Source organism: Panthera uncia (genome assembly GCF_023721935.1).
Source record: "Panthera uncia isolate 11264 chromosome B3 unlocalized genomic scaffold, Puncia_PCG_1.0 HiC_scaffold_1, whole genome shotgun sequence".
In the NCBI taxonomy this organism is placed as follows: domain Eukaryota; kingdom Metazoa; phylum Chordata; class Mammalia; order Carnivora; family Felidae; genus Panthera; species Panthera uncia.
The window spans coordinates 39,951,975-39,971,905 of record NW_026057582.1 but is presented as its reverse complement, the minus strand read 5'-3'; the positions used below and the strand labels follow the sequence as shown (position 1 = coordinate 39,971,905).

Here is a 19,931-nt window from a genome sequence, read left to right as displayed (position 1 = left end):
GCAAAACAATCCCAGCAGAGACCGGCACCACTCCAAAGTGACTCCTTCCCTGGGGAGAGAGGAAGATATCCACGCATACCAGTGTACCCACAGTCCCAGTAGCTGAACCTTATGGCAGCAGCACAATGAGAGTATGCCACTGATCAGTGAGACTGCAGCCCCAGCAGACAGACTGGGGGCAGGCATCTGGATCGGAGTGCAGGCCACACGCACCATAAAGCCTCTCAGAGGATGATGGGGAGCACCCTAAAGTTCTATGCAACTACAGCTTCAGCAGACGGACTGAGAGCAGGCATCTGGTCTGAATGCTGACACCACCTAACTGGAAGCCATCAACAGCCCCAGACTGTCTCTTTAACGGCACAGAGACCAAACCCTTCCTGGTGCACTGACAGCAGGCAAAAAGGGCCATTACAACTGACCTGACTGAAGGCAAACATGGCTCAGCCACAATGGAGATGCCACTGAAATGCCTGGTTCTGCTGAACAGGGAGCACTGCATCACAGGACACCATAGGACCTCTTCTTCATAAGGCCACTACTTGTAGCTGAGTTTTCTAATACATAATAAGAAACAGAGTTAGACAGAATGAGACGACAGAGGACTATGTCCCAAATGAAAGAACAGGATAAAACCACAGCAAAAGAGCCAAATGAAACAGAAATAAGTAACATGCATGATAAACAACTCCAAAATGGTCATAAAGATATTTACTGGACTTGAGAAAAGAGTGGAAGAGCTCAGAGAGACCTTCAATAGAAATACAAAATATAAACAGAACCGGTCAGAGTGAAGAACTCAATAACTGAAATAAAAAATATACTAGAGGGAATCAATAGCAGACTAGAGGAGGCAGAAGAACAAATCTGATATGGATGGATGCATGTTATGGAAAACAGACAAGCTGAACAGTAAACAGAAAAACAATATAATAAAAAATGAGAACAGGCTAAGGGAACTCAGTGATATCATCAAGTATAATAATACTCACATTACAGGGATCCCAGAAGAAGAAGAGAGAGAGAAGGGAGCAGAAAATTTATTTGAAGACATAAGAGGTGAAAACTTCCCTAATCTGGGGAAGGCAACAGACATCCAGATCCAGGAGGTATAGAGAACCTTCAACAAAATTAAACCCAAAGAGAGCCACACATAGTAATTAAAATGGCAGAAAGTAGTGATATATATCGATTTTTAAAAGCAGTAAAAAAAATTTTTTTTAATTAATGAAGTAAAATAAAACAGTTAAATACGAGGGAAACTCCATAAACCTATCAGGTGTTTTTTCAGCAGAAACTTTGCAGAACCGAAGGGAGTGGCATGATATATTCAAAGTGCTGAAAGAGGGGCATCTAGCTGGCTCAGTCAGTAGAGCATGTGACTCTTGATCTCTGGGTCATGAGTTCAAACCTCATGTTGGGGTTAGAGCCTACTTAAAAAAATAGAAGTGAAATCAAAGTGCTGAAAGAAAAAAAATGCAACCAAGAATAGTCTTCTCAGCAAGTATATTATTCATAATTGAAGGAGAGATAAAGAGTTTCCCAGACAAACAAAGTTAAAGGAGTTCATGAGCACTAAAGAGGCCTTACAAGAAATGTTAAAGGGAACTCTTTGAGTGGAAAAAAACCCCCAGCATATCAGGAGTATGAAAACTATGAAAGGAAAACATTTCACAGGGAAATGCAAACATATAATAAAAGTACATTAATCACTTATAAAACCAGTAAGGAGGTAAAACACAAAAGCAGTAAAATCAATTATATTTATAAAAATCAGTCAAGGGATACACAAAATTTTAAAAATATAAAGTATGACATCATATACATAAACATGGGGGTTAGTAGAAATTCAGTGCTTTCAGAGTGGGTTCAAATTTAAGTGACCATCAACTTAATATGGAATACTATACACATAAGAAATTATATGTAAACCCAATGGTAACCACAAATCAAAAACCTGTAACAGATACACAAAAAATAAAAGAGAAATGAATCAAAGCATAACACTAAAGCTTTCAAACTCTAAGGGAAGTGAACAAGAGAAGAAGAAAGGAACAACCATGAAACAGGTAACAAAAATGGCAATAAGTACATACCTATCGATAATTACTTTGTGTGTAAATGGACTATATGCTCCAATTTAAAAACATAGAGTGAATGAATGGATAAAAAACAAAGACCCATCCATATGCTGCCTATAACAGATTCACTTCAGACCTAAAGACACATACAGATTGAAAGTAAAGGGATAGAAAAACATTTACCATGCAGATGGAATAGAAGCAAAAAGAAAGCTGAAGTAGCAATATTTATATTGAGCAAAATAGACTTTAAGACAAAGACTAAACCAAGAAACAAAAAAGGACACTACATAATGATAAAGGGAGTAATCCAATAAGAGGTTATAACATTTGTATCAAACAGGAGGATATGGCAATTGTAAATATCCATGCACCTAACATGGGAATACCTACATAAGGCAACTATTAACAAACAGAGGAAGAAACTGTTTCTTTCTATTATTGTTGTATAATAATAGCAGGGGACTTTAATACTCCACTTGCATCAATGGATACACCATCCAGACAGAAAATCAACAAGGAAACAGCTTTGAATGACACATTAGGCCAGACAGACCTGACAGGTACATTGAGAACATTTCATACAAAAACAGTGGATTACACATGGAAACTTCCCCAGAATAGATTATATCTTAGGCCATAAAACAAGTGTCAATAAATCAAAAAAGTCTGAAATCAAATCACACATATTTTCTTACCACAGCAATATGATACTAGAAATCAATCACAAGAAAAAAATCTGGAAAGAACATAAATACATGGACTTAAATAACAAACTACTGAACAATGAATGGGTCAACCAAGGTATCAAAGAGGAAATAAAAAAATACATGAGACAAATGAAAACACAGTAGTCTAAAATCCTTGGGATGCAGGAAAAGCTCTTCTCAAAGGAAAGATTACAGTAATAGAGGACTACCTCAAGAAGCAAGAAAAATGTCAAATAAACAACTTTACCTTACACCTAAAGGAGCTAGAAAAAGAACAAAGCCCAAAGCTAGTAGAAGGAAGGAAATAATAAAGATTAGAGCAGAAATCAATGAAATAGAAACTAAAAAAACAATAGAACAGATCAATGAAATCACGACCTGGGCCTTTGAAAAGATCAATGGAATTGATAAACTGCTAGCTAGACTCGTCCAAAAAAAAAAAAAAAAAAAAAAAAAAGGAGGACCCCCCCCCCCAAAAAAAAACCTAGAAATGAATGAGTAGAAATAACAACAGACACCACAGAAATACAAGGGATTATAAGAGAATATTGTGAAAAATTACATGCCAAAAAATTGGACAACCTACAAAAAAATGGATATATTCATAGAAACATATAACCTCCCAAAACTAAATCAGAAAAAATAGAAAACCTGAACAGATCAATTACTATCAATGAAATGAAATCAATAATCAAAACACTCCCAATAAACTAAGTCCAGGACCAGATGGCATCAAGGCTGAATTCCACCAAATTTTTTTTTTTAGTTTGTTTGTTTGTTTGTTTGTTTGTTTGTTTATTTATTTATTTATTTATTTTATAGAGAGAAAGAGAAACTGTGAGCAGGGGAGGGGAAGAGAGAGAGGGATAGAAAGAGAGAATCCCAAGCAGGCTCCATACTGTCAGTGCAGAGCCTGACACAAGGTTTGAACCCATGAACTGTGAGATAATGACCTGAGCCGAAATTAAGAGTTAGATGCCTAACCGACTAAGCCACCTAGGAGTCCCTCTACCAAACATTTAAAGAAGAGTTAATACCCATTCTTCTCAAACTATTCCAAAAAATAGAAAAAGAAGGGAAGTTTCCAAATTCATTCATTTTGATAGCAAAACCAAATAAAGACATTATAAGAAAAGGAATCTACAGACTAATATCTCTGATGAACACAGATGTAAAAATCCTCAACAAATTATTAGCAAACTGGATCCAACAGTACTTTTATTCCAGGGATGCAAGCATGGTTCAATATTCATAAATCAATCAATGTGATACATCACATCAACAAAAGAACAGAGAAAAACCATAGGATCATCTCAATAAATGCAGAAAAAGCATTTGACAAAACACAACATCCATTTGCGATAAAACCTCTCAACAAAGTAGGTCAAGAAGGAACATACCTCAATATAGTAAGTGCCATATATGAAAATCCCACAGCTAACATCTTACTAAATGGTGAAAAACTGAGAAATTTTCCTCTAAGATCAGGAACAACACAAGGATGTTCACTTTTGCCACTTTTATTCAACATAGTGCTAGAAGCCCTAGCCACAGCAATCAGACAAGAAAAAAGAAATAAAAGATATCCAAATCTGTAAGGAAGAAGTAAAAATCTCATGATTTACAGATGACATAATACTATATACAGAAAACCCTAAAGACTACTGGAATTGATAAATGAACTCAGTAAAGTCACAGGATACAAAATTTATTTACATAAATCTGTTGTATTTCTAAACATTAATAATGAAGTAGCAGAAAGTAAAATTAAAAAAACAATCCCATTTACAGTTACATCAAAAACAATAAGATCCATAGGAATAAACTTAACCAAGGGGGTGAAAGACCTGTACTCTGAGAGCTATAAAAACACCGATGGAAGAAATGGAGGATGACACAAACTAATGAAACAATATGCCATGGTCATGGGTTGGGAGAACAAATATTGTTAAAATGCCCATACTACCCCCAAAAATTCATAAATGTAATACAGTCTCTATCAAAACAAAAACACTTTCCATAGAACTGGAATAAATAATTCTAAAATTTGAATAGAACCACAAAAGACTCCAAATTGACCAAGTAATCATGAGAAAGCAAACAAAGCTGGAAGTATCACAATTCCAGATTTTAAGAGACACTACAAGGCTGCAGTAATCAAAACAGTATGGTACTGGCTCAAAAAGAGACACAGATCAATGGAAAAATAGAGAACCCAGAAATAAACCCATGCTTATATGGCCAATTAATCTATGACAAAGAAGGCATGAGTATACAATGGGGAAAAGACAGTCTCTTCAATAAATGGTACTGAGAAAACTGAACAGCTTACATGCAAAAGAATGAAACTGGATCACTTTCTTACCCTAAACACAGAAATAAACACAAAATGTATTAAAGACCTAAATGTCAGACTGAAAACCATACAATTACTAAACAAAAACATAGGCAGTAATTTCTTTGACATCAGCCATAGAAACATTTTCCTAGATAGGTCTCCTCAAGCCAGGGAAACAAAAACAACAATAAACTATTGGGACTACATCAAAATAAAACATCTTTACACAGTGAAGGAAATCCTCAAAACAAAAGGCAACCTACTGAATGGAAGAAGATATTTGCAAATGAGATATCTGATAAGGGGTTAATATCCAAAATATATATAAAGAACTTTTTTTTTAAATGTTTAGTTTTGAAAGGCAGAGAGACAGAACACTAGTGGAGGAGGGGCAGAGAGAGCAGGAAAGATAATCTATCTGCAGCAGGCTCCAGGCTCTGAACTGTCAGCATAGAGTCCGACATGGGGCTTGAACTCATGAACTGCAAGATCATGACCTGAGCTAAAGTTGGACGCTTAACTGACTGAGCCACACAGGTGCCCCTATATAAAGAACTTACAAAGCCCAACACCAAACAAGCAAACTAACAATCTGGTTAAAAAATGCACAGAGGACCTGAATAGACATTCTTCCAAAGAAGACACACAGATGGCCAACACACACATGAAAAGATGCTCAACATCTCTAATTATCAGGGAAATGCAAATCAAAACTACAATGAGAAATGGTGGAATAGGAGAATCCTAAGCACACTTCATCCCACAGATACACCTAGATAACACCCACATCGGTGCAAATACCTCACTGAACAACCCCAAAACTGTCAGAACAGACTCCACAGCTAAATGTAGAGAAGAGGCCACAATGAAGAGGAGAGGAAGGGCAGAGACATGATCAGGAGCCAAACTGATCCGTGGGAGGAAGGGACACCACAAGCATACAGAGGGGAGAGGAAAAGACTCCTCACCAGGCACCCCAGGCAAAGGGGACCAGCATTAGGAAGACATATTCCCATAACATATGGCTTTGAAAACCAGTAGGGTCTAACTTTGTGAGTTCTTACAGTTAGTGTGTTTATGAATCAGTGGGTTGGGCTCTGGGATGGCTAGAGAACAATAGAGAACTGAGTTCCTGCCCTTAAAGACAAAGCCCAACAAACAGCCCAGCTGACATACAGCATGGAAGCAGCAGTTTGAAAAATGCCTGGGGCATACAGGAAGGATATTTATTTATTAATCTCAGAACTGTGCTGTAAGGACAGGGATGGTTGAGAGATTTCTCCAAGAAAAATAGAGCTGGCAAGCACCATTTCCCTTCCCACCCCCTCCCACCCCAGACTAGATACACAAACACCCTCAGGAACCAGCACAGCGCAAATGCTTTCCACCTAGTTTGCTCTTCCTCAAACCTCTCCCCTCCACCTTGGTGAGGCAATTTTCTAAAGTGGCTCCAGGTCCCCTCCCACAGCGGACTGGCAGTGACCTTGCTGGCACCACATGCCCCGCCCCTGCATTTTCTGCAGAGCAGCCCTTGGCAATTGTCTAGGCCACAAGTTCTCTCCTGCAGCAGACCAGTGCACAACTTTCTAACAATGTGCACCCACCCCCACATGCTCTTATGGACTTGTCCTTGGCAGGAGTCCGTCCAAAGTGGTGCCACAAGCTGACAGTGTGCAAGCAGCCCCAATGGGGCAGCACCACTCCAAAGTGACTCCTGTTCCTGGAAGTGGGGAAGATAACTGCATACATTAGTCTGAAACCCCAGCAGTGGGCTGGGGGCAGACATATGGTTTACCTTCAGGTCTCATCCACCAATGAAAGCTTCTCAGAGGACAATACAGGGAGAGCACCTTGGCGTTCAGTGCTACCACACCTCTGGAAAATGCCTGGTCTGACTCAGCTCAAGTCCACAGCAGCCCTAAACTGGCCCATGAACAACACAGGGACCAAGTCCTGCCAACAACAAGCAGAGATAGCCACTGAAGACACCTGGACTAAAGGCAAATGCAGCTCCAACACAGAAGTAGGGTACATGCAACACATGTAGCAGATACCCATAAAGTGCCAGGTTCTTGTGAACAAGGGACACTGCACTACAGGGCACTACAGGACTCTTCTTCATAAGGCCACTGCTTTCAAGATCAGGATATGCAGCTGACTTTCTTAATACAGAGGAACAGATACCCAGAGTTCAGCAAAGTGAGGAGACAGAGGAATATGTCCCAAATGAAAGAACAGGACAATATCACAGCAAGAGACCGAAATCAAATGGAAATAAGTAATATGCCTAATAGAGAATTTAAATCAATGGTCATAAAGATACTCACTGGACTGGAGAAGAGTGGAGGGCCCCAGTGAGACCCTCAACAAAGAGAAAACATAAAAGAAAATCAGAGATGAACAACACAATAAAATAAAAAATATGCTAGTGAGAATACTTGGTAGACTAGAGGAAGCAGAAGAATGGATCAGTGACCTGGAAGATAGAGTAATGAAAGCAATCAAGCTGAACAGGAGAGAGAGAGAGAAAAGACTAACAAAAATGAAAATAGATTAAGGAAATTCAATGACACCATCAAGCATTAAAACATTTGTGATATAGGAATCCCAGGAGAAGAGAGAGAAAAGAGGGCAGAAAAATTTATTTGAAGATATGAGAGTTGAAAACATCACTAATCTGGGGAAGGAAATATACATCCAGATCCAGGATGCACAGAGAGCCACCCCCCTCCCCAAAATCAATCCATAGATATCCACATCAGGATACATAGTAGGGGTACCTACTATGGGTTAAGTATCCAACTTTGGCTCAGGTCATAATCTCTCAGTTTGTGAGTTCAAGTCCTGCATCCGGCTCTGTGCTGACAGTGAGGAGCCTGCTTGGGATTCAATCTCTCTCTCTCTCTCTCTGCCTCTACCCCACTTGTGTGCTCTCTCTCTTTCTCTCTCTTTCAAAAATAAGTAAATAAACTTGAAAAAAAAAGTTAAAAAAAAGACACCCAATAATTAAAGTGGTAGAAAGCAGTGATAGAGAATATTTAAAGCAGCAAGAAAAAGGAAACAGCTGCATACAAGGAAAACCCCATAAGGCCATCAGCTGATTTTTCAGCAGAAACATTGCATACCAGAAGGGAGGGGCTGATATACTCAAAGTGCTAAAGGAAAAAGCCTGCATCCAAGAATAATCTACTCAGGAATGCTATCATTCAGAAAGGAGTTTGGATAGTTTCCCAGACAATCTAAAGTTAAAGGAGTTTATGACCACTAAACCAGCCTTATAAGAAATGTTGAGGGGAATTCTTTGAGTGGAAAGGAAAAACCATAAGCAGGAGTAAGAAAAATAGGAAGCACAAAAGTAGTAAAATTAAGCATATCTATATAAATCATTTAAGGGATTCACAAAATAAAAGGATATAAAGTATAATACCATATACCTAAAACATTAGGGCAGGGGGAAGGAGTAAAACTTGACTGCTTTTAGAATAGGTTCAAACTTAAGTGACCATCAACTTAATATAGACTTCTATATGTATAAGATGTTATACATAAACCTAATGGTAACCACAAATCAAGAACTGGTAATAGATATGCAAAAAATAAACAGAAAAAATCCAAGTATATCACTTAAAAAAGCCAGCATACTGTGAGAATAAAGAGAAAAGAAAACAAGAACAGAGAAGAATTACAAAACAACCATACAAGTAACAAAATAGCAATAAGTACATACCTATCAATAATTACTTTGAATGTAAATGGACTAAACACTCTAATCAAAAGACATAGGGTGATGGAATGGATAAAAAAGCAAGACCCATCTGTATGCTGCCTACAAGAGACTCATTTCGGACCTAAAGATACATGCAGATTAAAAGTGATGGAAAACCATTTGTCATACAAATGGAAGTGAAAAGAAAGCCAGGGTAGTAATACTTATACTGGACAAAATATACTTTAAAGCAAAGACTCTAACAAGAGGCAAAGAAAGACATCATGTAATCATAAAGGGAACAATCAACAATGGGGATATTTGTAAATATTTCTGCACCCAACATGGAAGACACAAATACATAGCCGTTAATAACAAATATAAGAAAGTAATCAATAGTAATAGAATAATAGGAGACTTAAATACCCCACTTGCATCAATGGATACATCATCCAAACAGAAAATCAATATGGAAACAGTGGCTTTGAATGACACATTGGACCAGATGGATTTAACAGATATATTCAGAATATTCCATTCTAACACAATGGAATACAAATCCTTTTCAAGTGCATATGGGACATTTATCAGAATAGATCACATGTTAAGCCACAAAACAAGTCTCAACAAATTCAAAAAGACTGAAGTTATTACCATGCATCCTTTCTGACCACAATGCTATGAAACTAGAAATCAACCACAAGAAACATTTGGAAGGAATACAAATACATGGAGCTTAAGTAACATGCTACTAAACAGTGACTGGATCAACCAAGAAATCAAAGAGGAAATTAAAAAAAAAAGTGGAGAGAAATGAAAAATGAAAAATGGAAACATAACAGTCCAAAATTTTTGATATGCAGCAAAAGCTGTTCTAAGAGGGAAGTTTATAGCAATACAAGCTTTATTCAAGAAGATAGAAAAATCTCAAATAAAAAACCTAATCTTACACATAAAGGAGCTAGAAAAAGAAGAACAAAGCCAAAAACGAGTAGAAGGAAGGAAATAATAAAGATTAGAGCAGAAATAAATGAAATAGAAACTAAAAAAAAAAAACAAAAAACCAATAGAACAGATGAATAAAATCAGGAGCTGGTTCTTTGAAAAGATCAACAAAATTGATAAACCTTTGGCCAGACTCATCAAAAATAAAAAAATAAAATAAAAACAGAGAGAGAGAAAGGACTCAAACAAAATCAGAAATGAAAGAGGAGAAATAACCACAGAAATACAAAGGATTGTAGGAGAATATCATGAAAACCCATATGCCAACAAATTAGACAACCTAGAAGAAATGGAAGCAGATAACCTCCCAAACTATATAACTTCCCAAAACTAAATCAAACATTCAAAAAAAAAGTTAATACCTGTTCTTCTCAATCTATTCCAAAAAAAAAAAAAAATAGAAAAAGAAGGAAAGCTTCCCAATTCATTCTATGAGGCCAAGTACCACCCTAATAACAAAACCGGATAAAGGCAGTATAAAAAAAGGAAGCTACAGACCATTATCTCTGATGAACACAGATGCAAAAATCTTCAACAAAACATCAGCAAACTGGATCCAACAGTACATTAAAAAATTATTCACCAGGATCAAGTGGGATTTATTCCTGGGATGCAAGTGTGTTTCAATATTTGCAAATCAATTAACATGATACATCACATCAACAAAGAAATGGAGAAAAATCATATGATCATATAATCATTTCAATAGATACAGAAAAAACATTTGACCAAGTGCAATATCCATTCATGATCAAAATCCTCAACAAAGATGTGAAGAGAACATACTTCAAACATAATAAAGGCCTTATATGAAAACCCCACAGCTAACATCAGACTCAATGGTAAAAAACTGATAGCTTTCTCCCTAAGATAAGGAACAACACAAGGACATCCACTCTCACAACGTTTTTTTAACATAGTACTGGAAGTCTGAACCACAGCAATCAGACAAGAAAAAGATATAAAAGGCACCCAACTTGGTAAGGAAAAAGTAAAAATGTCACTATTTGCAGATGACATGACACTCTACATAAAAGCCCTGAAGAATTCACCAAAAAACTACTAGAATGGATACATGGATTCAGTATGTTTGCAGGATGCAAAATCAGTATACAACCCATTGCATTTCTATACACCAATAATGAAGTAGCAGAGAGAGAAATTAAGAAGATAATCCCATTTACAATTGTACCAAAAATAATAAAATACCTAGGAATAAACTTAACCATGGAGGTAAAAGACCAGGACTATAAAACACCAATGAAAGAAATTGAAGATGACAGAAACAAATGGAAAGATATTCCATGCTCATGGATTGGGAGAACAAATATTGTTAAAATGTCCATACTACCCAAAGCAATCTACAGATTTAATACAATTCCTATCAAAATACCAACAGCATCTTTCACAGAGCTAGAATTAGATCATCCTAAAATTTGTATGGAACTGCAAAAGATCCTGAATAGCCAAAGCAATCATAAAAAGGACTGGGGGTATCACAATTACAGATTTCAAGATATACTACAAAGATATTCTACTAGATCTTGAAATCACAGATTTCATATACTATAAGATATACTACTGATTACTACTGTTCTGTAGTAATCAAAACACTATGGTACTGGCACAGATAGACATAGAGACCATCAGAACAGAATAGAGAGCCGAGAAATTAGAACACAATTGTATGGTCAATTAATCTTTGACAAGGGAGGCAAGAATATGCAAAAGATGGTCTTCAACAAATGGTGATGGGAAAACTGAACATCTACACGCAAAAGAATGAACTAGATCACTCTTAAACCATAGACAAAAATAAACTCAAAATGCATTCAAGACCCAAATGTAAAACCTGAAACCAGAAAAATCCTAGAAGAGAGTACAGGCAGTAATTTTTCTGACATCAGCTCCTGAGGCAAGGGAAACAAAAGCAAAAATAAACTATTGGGACTACATCAAAATAAAAAGCTTCCACACAGCAAATGAAACAATCAACAAAACTGAACGAGAGCCTAATGAAGAGGAGGAGATATTTGCAAATGACATACCAATGGAGGTTTAGCATCCAAAAATAGAACTTCTACACTCAACACTAAAAAAAACAAGTAATCCAATTTAAAAATGGGCAAAAGACATGAATAGACATTTCTCCCAAGACATACAGATGGCCAACAGACACATGAAACGATGCTCAACATCATCCATCATCAGGGAAATGCAAACCAAAAACATGAGTGGGATGCCTGGGTGACTCAGTTGGTTGAGCATCTCCTTCTTGATTTTGGCTCAGGTCATGATCTCGCAGTTTGTGGGATCAAGCCCCTCATTAGGCTCTGCACTGACAGCACAGAGCCTGCTTGGGATTCCCTCTCTCCCTCTCTCTCTCTCTCTCTCTCTGCCTCTCCCCCACTTGTGCTCACTCCCTCTCAAAATAAACAAACATTAAAAAAAAAAAACCCAAACCATGAGATATCACTTCACACCTGTCAGAATGGCTAAAATAAAAAACTCAAGAAACAACAAGTGTTGGCAAGGATGTGGAGGAAAAGGAATACTTGGGCACTGTTGGTAGGAATGCAAACTGGGACAGCCACTGTGGAAAACAGTATGGAGATTCCTCAAAAAATTAAAAATAGAACTACCCTACAATCCAGCAATTGTACTACTGGATATTTGCCCAAAGAATATGAAAATGCTAATTCAAAGTGATGTATCCATATCCATATCCATATCTCTATATCTATCTCTATATCTCTATATCTATATTTATGCCTACATCTATCTCCTATGTTTATTGAAGCATTATTAACAATAGACAAGATATGGAAGCAACCAAATTGTCCATGGATAGATGAATGGATTTAGAAGATGAGGTACATATGTACAATGGAATGTTACTCAGTCATTAAAACGAATGAGATCTTGCCATTTGTGACAACATGGATGGACCTGGATTGTATAATGCTAAGTGAAATAAGTCAGAGAAAGACAAATACCATATGATTCACTCTTAAATGACATTTAAGAAAACAAAAACAAAAACAGAAAAAAAAAGAGACACCTCCCCCTCCCCCAGACTCTTAAATACGGAGAACAAACTGGTAGTTATCAGAGGGCGGGTGGGTGCAGGGATGGGTGAAGTAAATGAAGGGGATTAAGAGTATACTTATTGGGATGAGAATTGAGTAATATATAGCATTGTTGAATGATTAAATTGTACATCTGAAACTAATATAACACTGTATGTTAATTATATTTGAATAAAAAATAAATAAAACTCCAAAGCTCTGGGAAGCAAGTCCATAGACTTAAGTTAGACAATTAAGACAAATAAGTTGTTGAGACAACTTTATAAATCTGATATTTGAACAACTGTATGCCAAAAATGGGGAAGAGGGAAGTGAAATTTATTGAGGCTTTTTCAGTGAGGATTTAATTTTTTTTGAAGAGAAAGGAATATAACTTAATGGATTTTTCATAATATTCTACTGAATTCTCTGTTTGATTCTTAGTTATTATACTGTTACAAGTCACATAATCTTTAGTCATTGTATAACCATCACTCGCAGCATCTTACCAAGGAAATAGAATTGCATATATACTTACTAGTTCTTTTCCCCTTCATATTTCTCTATACCCACATGTTAAAAGTTACTTCTGATATCAATGCTTCTCAAAAATAGAATGTTTCTAGTTTTAATTAACCAATTCTACATACACATGTTTATAATTAATTACTGATTATAAATTTTATAAAGGTAGTAAATGTCTCTTTACATGCTCTCATTTCATCTACTCCCACCCCATCTCTGCAACCTTTGTGCATTTATCCTAATATTCATAGGAATTTAACAGAATAAGAGATCTAAAAAGAACCTTAGGAAGCATCATCCCATCTCTACCTCATAAATAAGAAAACTGAGGCCCTCCCCCCCAAGGATATGCTCATGATTACATGTTAGTTGCATCTAGAGTCTCCTCTGTATACACACGCACACACACACCATATTATGGTTTGTATATATCAGTATTCCAATAAAAGCAAGAAGAATGAATACACTGACTCTTTACCGAGTTGCTGAAAAATCTTGAAAAGTCTCTTGCCATTTGAGAAATGTAATCGTTCAGTAAATTCTGCTCCTGCTTTTGTGCTATATAAAAGAAAAAGAAAAAATAACTGCCCACAATGTTTAGTTTAAAAAATTAATCAAAATAAGGTACGTGTCTAGTTTTAAAAGTCAAATACTATGGGGCACCTGGCCGGTTCAGTCGGTTAAGTGTTTGACTTTGATTCAGGTCATGTTCTCACAGTTGGTGGGTTCGAGCCCTTCATCAGGCTCTCTGCCGTCAGCATAGAAACCACTTTGCACCCTCTGTGCTGCTCCCCCTGCCCCGCCCCTTCTCTGCTGGTTCTCTCTCTCAAAATAAATAAATACACTTAAAAAAAAGTTAAATACTATTATAAGGCTTAAAACAAAAAATAGAAGTTAGATGTTTCCAATGCAGTGCAGTATCTGACTCCTCAGAATCAACAACTGTTAAACTCAACTTTTTCTTCTTCTATTTTCTTAAAAAATGCTTATATGACTATTTCTTGATTTGTCACTTTAAGACACTTTCTATCTTCTTCCTAATATAGAAAGTAGCCCACTCTCACCCCTACATCCCCCATGTGCACTTCTAATCTCCCCATAAAGTCATGTTTTTTAAAGTGAATTTTAACTATATTTTAAAAAAAGATTTTGTTTTTAAGTAATCTTTATACCCAACATGCGGCTTGATCAAGAACCTTCGATCAAGAGTCACATGCTCTACCAACTGAGCCAGCCGGGTGTCCCTAATTTTAACTATTTAGATCATTATGACAATGTAAACATTCACAGATGAGACAAATGGTGTAGTATGATTATTCCTCCCCTCCTGTATAATTTTTTGTTTTTCCTGGAGCTAAAAATACCTCATTTTTTATTTCCTTAGTTTTCCATGTACACATTAATTCATATCTAAATCTATAATAGAATTATAAAATCTTTCCAAATATTACTTCCCACGTGGTCAAACATCTTAGGTGATCTACCAGTTTCATATCTCTTGCCTCCCCCAACCCCCCTTGCCCACCGCTGCCTTCTCTTTTCTGAGCACTTGGGACTTTCCTTTGCATTCCCCTTATGTTGGACCTCCTGTTTCCTGAATTTCATGTCCTTTTCTTTTTAATTTATTCCGAGCAAATTCTGTACTAGCTTCCTGAGACAGAGTAAATGAGATATTTTGATATCTTATATATCTAAACATGTCTCTATTCTATATTTATATTTGACTAATAGTTTGGATGGGTATCTAATGTTAGATATTATTTTCTCTCAGAATTTTGAAGGCAATGTCTTTTTTTAGTATAATAGTATAATAGTACAGTTAAGAAGCCTAAAACCATTCTGATTGCTAATCTTTTGTGTGAGATCTGCTTTTTCTCTTTAGAAGCCTTTGGAATATTCTTTTTTAGCCTGAAATCCCACAATGATGTGACTTACTGTCTTTTCCTTTAGAAATTGCACTGGGGATTTGATGGGCCTTTTCAAATAGGAAACTCATATTCTCCAATTCTGAGAAATATTTTTGTATTATTTCTTGGATAACTTTATCCTTTCCATTTTCTTTTCTGGCCTTATATTAATTAAATATTCAACATCTCAGAATGGTCTTCTAATTTTCTTACTCTTTTATCCTGTTCCTCAACTCCTTATTTTGTTCTATTTTTTTGAGGGATTTCCTTTTCTTATAATCCTATTAAATTTTAAGATTTTCGTTGTCAGGGGTGCCTGGATGGCTCAGTCGGTTAAGCGTCCGACCTCGGCTCAGGTCATGATCTCACTGCTCCCGAGATCGAGCCCCAACAGTCAGACTCTGTGCTGACAGTTCAGAGCCTGAAGCCTGTTTCAGATTCTGTGTCTCCCTCTCTCTCTGCCCCTCCCCTGATTGTGCTCTCTCTCTCTCTCAAAAATAAATAAACATTAAAAAAAATTTTTTTAATAAAATAAAATATTGGTTATATTTTTCATTTCTAGGAGCTCTTTCCTGTTTCTCTGTTCTTTTTCATACATGCAATATATTTTTTCTCTATGAATGTAACTTTAAGACATATTCTCTAAAACATATAGAATGTATATTTTCTTTAATATATAAACTATATATACATTATGCATGATATATAGAGAATAGACATTCTCTAAGATGATGTATCTTTAAAAGCATTCTTATATTCATTGTGTCATCTGTTTCCACCAACTTCTGTTTTTCTGTCTGCTTTAGTTTCTGCCTTTCACATTGGAGTTTTTCCTGAAGTGTCTGGTGATCTTTGACTATCTAATCCTATTTAAGCATGAGGCACTAAAAGGCTCAGTTCCTGGGTGGGTTTCACTGTACAGTGATCAGGAAGGGACCAGCCATTTTGTTGGAGGATCCTCAAATGTTAGATTATGTGGGGCTTTTCTCTGGAACTGTTTAGTTTCCTTAGAGAAGAATCCAACCATCTCCTTTTTAAGAGTGGGGAAGGGATTACAGAACAGTCACACACACAATGGGCTGGCAGCCTTCATCAAGTTCAGCAGTGGAAGGGGGTCTCTGTATAGCATCTGTCTTCTGCCCTCTGTCATATCTGATATCCTGCAGTATAGAACCCCCTGGTCTGACTTCTCTGCCAGCACTGGGAGGCGTAGTCAGTCGCTCAGCTGCACAGAAGATGGCATCTGACCTGGAAGTCTAACCGCTTGTTATCAAGATTTTCAACCAATCTTCAACCCTGTGACTCATTTCAGCTTCCCAGTAGCAGGGTCCTCCAATGCCCAAGACTTGCCAGGTCCTTGCTTTCATGGTGTGCTTTTTATGCAGGCACTTGCTAGCCACATTTCCCTTCCTGTTAATTCTTCTAGCCAATTCTACCTTCTAAAGATTTGTTGATGTTTATTTTCTGCAGATATCTTCTCTGCCAGTCTCTGTACTTGAGAGTCATAATTTTTTTCCCTAAAAAAATATTTTACACACATTTTTATGAAATTTCACTAGGGAGCACAGATAGATGCATGCTTTACCCATAACATTTAACTGAAAGTCATAAGTCATAACATTGCTCTTTGTGTGTTCTGAGCCACTTCTATCCTCTGTAAGTCTCACTGCTGGCAGGTGAAGCATATTTTCCTACTCTGGAGCGCATTGCTCTTATGTTCCCTTTCTCTGGCCTTTCCCGCTTTTCTCTCCTTTCTTTAGTATTTTCTTTCTTTGCTTCAAGAGAATCAGCACTTGCAATATATGGAAATATATTGCTTATTTTCAAACTCCTCATGTTTCTTACATCCTCCACCTTAGTGCAAGAAGGGATGGGAAGAAGGTTGGGAGAACAGAAAATTGGAGGTGGAGTACATAGGTTTCATGACCCTTCTTAAAGCAGCAAAAGACCAAGAAAATCTACCTGAGTTGACTAAATGAGAATCTGACAAGAATAGGAAAATCAACTGAGGAATGGCAACCAGACCAATTATTCAAGGTAGTTATTCTTATAATCTTATATTCTTAAAAAACCACTTTCCTTGGCAATGACCACTATTCACTTTTACTTTTGAGAGAGGGTGTGCATGTGTGTGCACGCACGCAAGCAGGAGAGAGAGAGAGGGAGACAGAGAATCTCAAGTGGGCTCCATACTCAGCACCAAGCCCCACACGGGGCTTGATCTCATGACCGTGAGATCATGACCTGAGCTAATATCAAGAGTCATACATTTAACCAACTGAGCCATCCAGGGCCCCCCACCACTATTCACTTTTAAATATTTGTTTTACATTTCAACATATTGGATTTCTATATGATTATATCTTTTTGACACAGACTATTTTGATGTCACTCCCCATATTCATCTTTGCCAGCTGTTTATTCCCATCACAGTGCACATTTTTTTTGGGCTCCCGTTCTAGTCCTTTCTGTAACTTTTGATCCTGGTCTTCTGATTTTCAGGGTACTTTTTCCATCTAGAAAACAGAAATTCTGGAAGCTTTTCTGCTTAACAACCTTGTGGGACTTGTTGGTTAATGATACTCTGCTTCCCAAATGCAAGACAAAACTCACACCTCTAGAGATGATTCTGGATTTATGAAATTTTGGGTGCAGAGTTAGATGACTCCATTCTATTTTTCTGGAGAAAATGAGTATTTTTATATTTAATATACATGATTGTGCCCTGTAACAAAATGTAAAATATACATACTTTATAAAGCCTCCATTTCTAAGACTACTTCTTATATATCTTCGCCTTAGGGGTGAGTTAGGAGGAAAACAAATCTGAGGAGTACCTACTTGGTAAATGGTTAGAGTCATAGCTGGAACAAGATAGAATATTCAAATTCATGTTAAGAAACAGAAAAAAAGAATTCCACTTGGCAGCAGATAAAGGCGCTATTTCTCCTTTTACCAAGGAGAGACAGAAACCACATTATATAGTTGTCATTAATTCTTAATTTTAAAGTCTTTAAAAGAGAAAAGGGAACATTTGACAAGGGCAACATCAGGGCTGCGGTCTAAAGAAGAAATTGGTAGATGGGGCAAAAACTAGAGAAGAAAGAGTTAAAGGTGATAGGAAAAGTTTGCAGAGTTTCATCACTGGCTCACGAATGATGACCCACCTTGAGGTAGGGGATATCAGTGAAATCCTTACCTGTCTTAACGTTAATTACTGAGACTTCATACCTACCTGTAATAAAATGAATGAGCTCTTCCAGTTTTCCAGCTTTGCTCATATATTCTTCTTCTGCCACTTGAAGTTGCGGAAGATGCTCGACTAGTTCATCTTCCTTTACTCTGTTACTTTGCGTTTCCCTAGCGAATCTTAGCTTTAAAGAAAATAAAGCTAATTGTGAGGCATGATTTTAGAGAACGGACACAATTTACACTCCAGAGTATAATGTAAGTTCTTTGAGAGGAAGAGCCCTGTCTTACTTAGTGTCCTCTCATCGTGAGGTGCATAGAAAGGTATCTGGCATATCCTAGATATTCGAAACATATTTGTTGGCTGATTCAGAGAGTCTCTGGAAATCTATGAAGGAGATTACATTCAATGGTCTCTTCAAGGAACCCTTCATTTTTCTAGCTCTACTGCTATGATTCCATTAATGCTACCATGTACGTACCCCAAACACCTACTTGAGAAAAATCTCTCTTGAGCATATTTTACGGAAAAACAAACAAACAAACAAAAAACAGGCAGCAATGGGACACCTGGGTGGCTCAGACGGTTAAGTGTCTGACTCTTCATTTTGGCTCAGGTTGTGATCTCACAGTTTGTGAGTTCAAGCCCCACACTGGGCTTTGCGCTGACAGTGCGGAACTTGCTTGGGATTCTCTTTCTTCCTCTCTCTCTCTCTCTCTCTCTCAAAAAAAAAAAAAAAAAAAAAAAGCAGCAAAACAAAATATACATAAGTCCTAAGAAAAGTGGATTAAATAAGAAATGGGGAGAGGGTAGAAACAAGTGGATATATTGTTACAATAAATGGGCAAAAAGCACCCAAAACAAAACATGAAGATGCCTGCTTAATTATCCAGGTTTTAGTTAGCTGGACCTCTCTTAGAAAGTCAGGATGGGTTTAAAATGGTGATAAAGCAGTGGCAGCCAGCTGATATTTACTAGCCATTCTCCTGTCCCTCGATATCAGGACTCCTCAGTTCTAGCTCAGCATATGGCTGCCAGCCAGACTGATTTCTCAGCTTTCCTTGCAAGTGGGTGCGACTAATGGCTTTGTGAGCAGAAGCGGTGTGGGCCGCTTCTGGGTCCTCCGCCTGCAACAGGAAGCAGTACGTGCCCCCTTGGTCCTTCCCTCCGTCCCCTGGCTGGAAAAGAATGAGAATGGAAACTGCCACTTGGATCCACAGAGGTTAGCCTCATGCTGAGGATGGCAGAGCTGCCCCTCCAACCTTGGGCCCCTTCCCTTTGGCCTGTAAAGGGAGAGAAATAAACCTCTCTCTTCTGTAATGACCACGTCAGGGCGTCTTCTCAACTAGATAGTTAGACTCTTAAGATTCGAATAGGCCACACTTGACCCAACTTATTCTT

At 37.3% G+C, this 19,931-nt stretch overlaps 1 protein-coding gene across 1 annotated transcript in view; it reads right to left on the bottom strand.

The window, feature by feature from the left end:
• The window catches only part of CCDC175 (coiled-coil domain containing 175), a 75,974-nt gene that overhangs the window by 14,011 nt on the left and 42,032 nt on the right, over positions 1-19,931 (bottom strand). Inside the window, exons 14-15 of the mRNA XM_049612662.1 lie at positions 18,576-18,714; positions 13,912-13,991 (exon numbers count right to left, since the gene is read on the bottom strand). Of these exons, the coding sequence (XP_049468619.1) occupies positions 13,912-13,991; positions 18,576-18,714 (219 nt within the window). The remainder of the gene's footprint in view (positions 1-13,911; positions 13,992-18,575; positions 18,715-19,931) is intronic.